Here is a 4,575-nt window from a genome sequence, read left to right as displayed (position 1 = left end):
TTACGTATTATTATATATTGACTTATTTACAAATTAATGTTATTTCACACGGTTTACTTGTGGAACGAGCTGATAATTGCGGTGCACACAGTTATCGCATTTTGCAATTAAATACTAATGTTTGTCATGCTACGACTATAAATTATTATGTATTATTATAAAGGGGTAAACAGAAAGACAGAAAAAAAAGAATGAAAGAAAGGGAGAAAGAAGAATAAGAAGAAGAAGAAAAAGATAAGATACGTATGTCGTTAATTTTCAAGCAAACGAAAGAAAGATAACGACGCGGATAGGAGATGAAAAAGAATTGTAACATATTTGTTGATGGCCAATATCAAATATGTATAAAAGTAATAATAATAATGCAACATTACTAATAAACAAATATTACTAATGTCGTCGCATTTTAATCCTTCATCGATTGTATATCATCGTGTATCATCGATAAATATTTTTGTGTCTTTCTAAGAGGTAAACATTTTCTTTATTTGTTTATTCGTTTCTAAACGTCGAATCTTTCGTTCGAAATTAAAGATTTAAGGATAATAAGGGAGGTGGGATAGGAGTGAAAGGGAATACGATATATGTATAACGTTTCGCGAAAATACGCAAACGGATTGGAAAAGAGAGAAAATTAACTTCGAAGAAATTCCTGTCGAAGTGATGCATCATATGTTTTTACATATGAAAAATGTGCCATTTACAAGAGGAAATAAAATGTTAAAAATGAACGAAGAAAGATTAATGGTAACGTTCGATATTTCATATATGTATGTATGTATGTATTTGATTTAAATATTTTTTGTCTGGTTAATTTCGTATCGATCATTTTATAATGACACATCATATACTTTTGACCTACAAACATTGAATTTCTATTAAATATCAAGAATATATTGTTAATTCTAATAATCTGTTGTATAGTTATATCGAGAATTTAATTTAGAATAATATGATTGAATATATGTAGTTCGTTGAAGAGAACGACCATGGGATGACAAGTTGTGGTTATGTTACTTTCATCAGCGAATATCTTTAAGTTAAAAGTTAATATTCTTTTATAAATCAAATAAACATGACAAAGCGAGCTTGTCCTTACGAGGAAAATTTACCTCCCCAATTGAAAGTACACGTGGGACAAAGAGAAATTGATAATGGGGTTGCTGAGAAAGAACGAATGAAGCAAGTTTATGGTAAAGAGGTTATATTTTGATTATTTTTGAAAATACTGTTTTATTTTTGTTTGTTCAGCTTTTTCTTCATACTTGTTTTTATTATACTTTGTATCCAGATAAAACCTTGAATTTACTAAAAGAAGGTGTTAAAGAATATTCGCAGAATTTGAATAAGAGTGAAATGGATTTAACTGAATTACCATTAACAAAAATAACTTATCGTGAAATGAAGCCTGAACGTACCTCAAAACAAATGATTTTAAATAATAAATTACAATTAGAGAACAGTGATAAAATCATATCTGTATGTACATATTTATGAAATTGTTCGTTTGTTGGTTTGATTTAAAGATGATTTTATTTTAGGATGTACAAGTCGACCTTTGTGGATGTTGCCGAATAATAGATTCAAGTTCAACGAACAAATGTTTTTACTGTGATCAAGTATTATGTTCCTTTTGTTTATGTCAGTGTATCAAATGTTGCGAGCTATTCTGTCAAAATTGTTCTTTACCCATGTAAGTAGTTTTTGATTGCATATTCATTGAATGTAATATTTTTATTGTTTTTGCATTTTATTACATTTCTTTGCAGATATGATACTGAACGAAATCATGTGTGTCTCAATTGTTATTATTGATCGAATATAGAATATCAAGTTTTATACCTTTTTTTTTCTTTTACTTTTTGTATTATTGCATGTATTATTTAATATTATTATTTATGTGAAATTAAATTAAGAATTTATTTGCAGTATGGAATGAAATTATATAATAATAAATAAGTAATTTTTTTAACATTCAGAGAAATTATTTACACATGCAACAAAATATTTTTTGAATTTAAAAAAAAATATTGCTCTTAAAATAAATTCGTACAATTTGACAATTTTTTTAAATATTTTAAAAATCCACTACATATTCCTTTACATATTTTAGAATCTTACTGATTATATCATTACACATTCAACTTCAATGTTCCATGATAAGAAAATTTCAAATATTTTTGCATATAAAAAATGCAAAATGATGTATTTACAATATGAATATGTAAATATATTAGAATTAGATATTTAACTGGTAAGAAAAGGAAAATTGTGAAACAAAAACATTAATTATAAAGATTTAATAGATTGATATTTTTTACAATAATGTTTTAAACGTACGTTATACATACATACGTATAACAAATAGATCATATAAAATACAAAACATAGAGGATACGTAATGCTTAATTTTGAACAACATAAATATTATTCTAGCTTTGTTCTTTTACCTTTATCCGTACATGCTTTCGGTAGACGTAGTGCACGTGTTGTCATTCGCTTTATTCATCGTTAGAAGGACAGTGAAAGAGGGACGTACAAAGCGTGCAATAATAAACGAGCATTATGTGAAATTATTAACAAATCTTTCTTTTATTTAAAACATACGAAGAATATGCAATATGTTATACAGCGTACATTATATACAGTATATATGATTTAGGACAAAAAGATGTAAGTAATTTTAATACAATTTGTATGAAATATAATAAATTTAAATCGAATTATGTGTTTTATAATAAATATTTTATAATTTCAATATTTTAAATATATATATATATACATTTTTTTTTTATTTAGATTCGAAGATGAACAATCATGAAGAAAAATATCCCCATGCTAAAAAAATGCGATGTGACTGGAATGCCAATGTGAGATCGTCAAATGAAAATCATCTACTGAAAATCGGCGAGAATAGGTATAGTAACGAAATGAAAATAAATATTATTCAATTGATTAATATAAATCAAAAAGATCTAAAATTAAATAATAATAACAATAACATATTTATTTTTCAAGATAGTCTGAACATTATAATTATCCTCAAAAATTTTTGAACAACTTAAATAATTCAGATTTAGATTTGAAAAATCTTTACTTGAAATAATATTAAATACTTTGCGAATTGGAAGTTTTATTTTACAAATATAAATGCAATGGACATTTCAAACATAATTTTAATTTTTTATTAATTTCTCAAGTAATAAGTACAAAAACTCATATATGAGAACTCGTGGTATCACAAACGATTAATATACGAGTAATTCTATAAGAATAAATTCACAATTAGATAATAATATACTTCTAACGATAATTATATTTATAATCTGTAAGGGAATAATAATTAAAGATATATATAGAAACAAGCATAGATCATAGAACTTCACAAATTTATTTAGATAATAACAAACAAAATTGTGATAATTTTGTGAGTATTACTTTCTGCCCTTAAGCTTGTAACACTGATAATATATCATCGTTAAACAATCAGAAATTAAATATAAATCATACAGAAAATAGTAGTTAATCTCCTAGAAATTATATAAGACTGACCATTACATATTAAATATTAATAATTATAGAATTATTACTTCAAAAGACATTGATTGGAAATACAAAAATAAGAAAAAAGGCCCTTATTTAAAGCAATTATTGAATCTAATCATTAGATAATCATATATAGATAAAAGACTGATTCGCATTTATTTTATATTCAATTTCCTAGAAAGCATGCAAAAATTAAATGCAATGAAGCATGCAGGACTAATTTCATTTATTTTAGTAATAATACATACTTTCATTAACTATAGTATAAAAATTTGAATGCAAATATGCATATATGTTAATTTATCATTGATATAATTATATTGTATAAAATATTTCATGTTCAATGTAACATAAAAATCCCGATGTAACATTTTCAAATTCAATATGTTTGTTATATAATATAATATTATATAACATGAAAATAACATAATAATATAATATATTAAGGTGGAAAAATATAAAATATATTTTTATACTATTATAATTCGCTTTTATGAAATTATTGTCTATTAAAACAAATTTAGATATTAAACACTTCTTTTAAAAAAATTTGTATTATATATATATATATATATACTTATATTTATATATATATTTATAGATTACACATCTACCTTGTCATATAATTATTTACATGGTAGATTGTTTGATTATTTGTATTTTAGCAAAAACAACTTTTATAATTATGTAATTATCAGTTTATGCGGTTACATTATGTTATTTTTAATTTATACATGTGATTTTGTAGCATAAAATGGTTTAAATAAATTATATAGTCGCATATATTAAGTACAATTTTAAATTGTTATAAAGAATATATACATGAAGAAAACTGAATAAAAAGAATTACTTTCTAATAACTTGTAAACTAAATAATAGTCTTTTAAACTTTGCAGATGTATAGTAAATACTTTTTTATGCAAAATTGACAATGTACTTTTAATTTATCCTTTTACATTATATATGCTAATAACGTCCTTTTCAATATTTGTCATAAAATGTTCGAGAGATCAAATAATAAAATATATA

The 4,575-nt window shown here is 23.6% G+C and overlaps 2 protein-coding genes across 5 annotated transcripts in view; both read left to right on the top strand.

Annotated features, from left to right (window-relative positions):
• LOC124424527 (apoptosis regulatory protein Siva-like) overlaps positions 1-1,839 on the top strand; it is a 4,616-nt gene extending 2,777 nt beyond the window's left edge. The window contains exons 1-5 of one of the 4 annotated variants that reach the window (XM_046963722.1): positions 1-747; positions 971-1,193; positions 1,292-1,479; positions 1,542-1,693; positions 1,770-1,839. The exon at positions 1-747 is cut by the window's left edge and continues 2,777 nt beyond it. In XM_046963722.1, coding sequence (XP_046819678.1) covers positions 1,076-1,193; positions 1,292-1,479; positions 1,542-1,693; positions 1,770-1,815 — 504 coding nt within the window. In that variant the 5' untranslated portion in view covers positions 1-747; positions 971-1,075 and the 3' untranslated portion in view covers positions 1,816-1,839. Of the gene's footprint in view, positions 1,194-1,291; positions 1,480-1,541; positions 1,694-1,769 lie in introns of all 4 variants that reach the window. The other 3 variants (XM_046963723.1, XM_046963724.1, XM_046963721.1) reach the window with 3 other exon arrangements.
• The window catches only part of LOC124424525 (serine/threonine-protein kinase BRSK2), a 50,087-nt gene extending 46,097 nt beyond the window's left edge, over positions 1-3,990 (top strand). The window contains exon 13 of the mRNA XM_046963719.1: positions 2,800-3,990. Coding sequence (XP_046819675.1) covers positions 2,800-2,811 — 12 coding nt within the window. The 3' untranslated portion in view covers positions 2,812-3,990. The remainder of the gene's footprint in view (positions 1-2,799) is intronic.
• Positions 3,991-4,575: the final 585 nt, after the last annotated feature.

Source organism: Vespa crabro, chromosome 5, assembly GCF_910589235.1.
Source record: "Vespa crabro chromosome 5, iyVesCrab1.2, whole genome shotgun sequence".
Taxonomy (NCBI): domain Eukaryota; kingdom Metazoa; phylum Arthropoda; class Insecta; order Hymenoptera; family Vespidae; genus Vespa; species Vespa crabro.
Note: the sequence above shows the minus strand (reverse complement) of the source record. Positions and strands in the feature narration are given on the sequence as shown.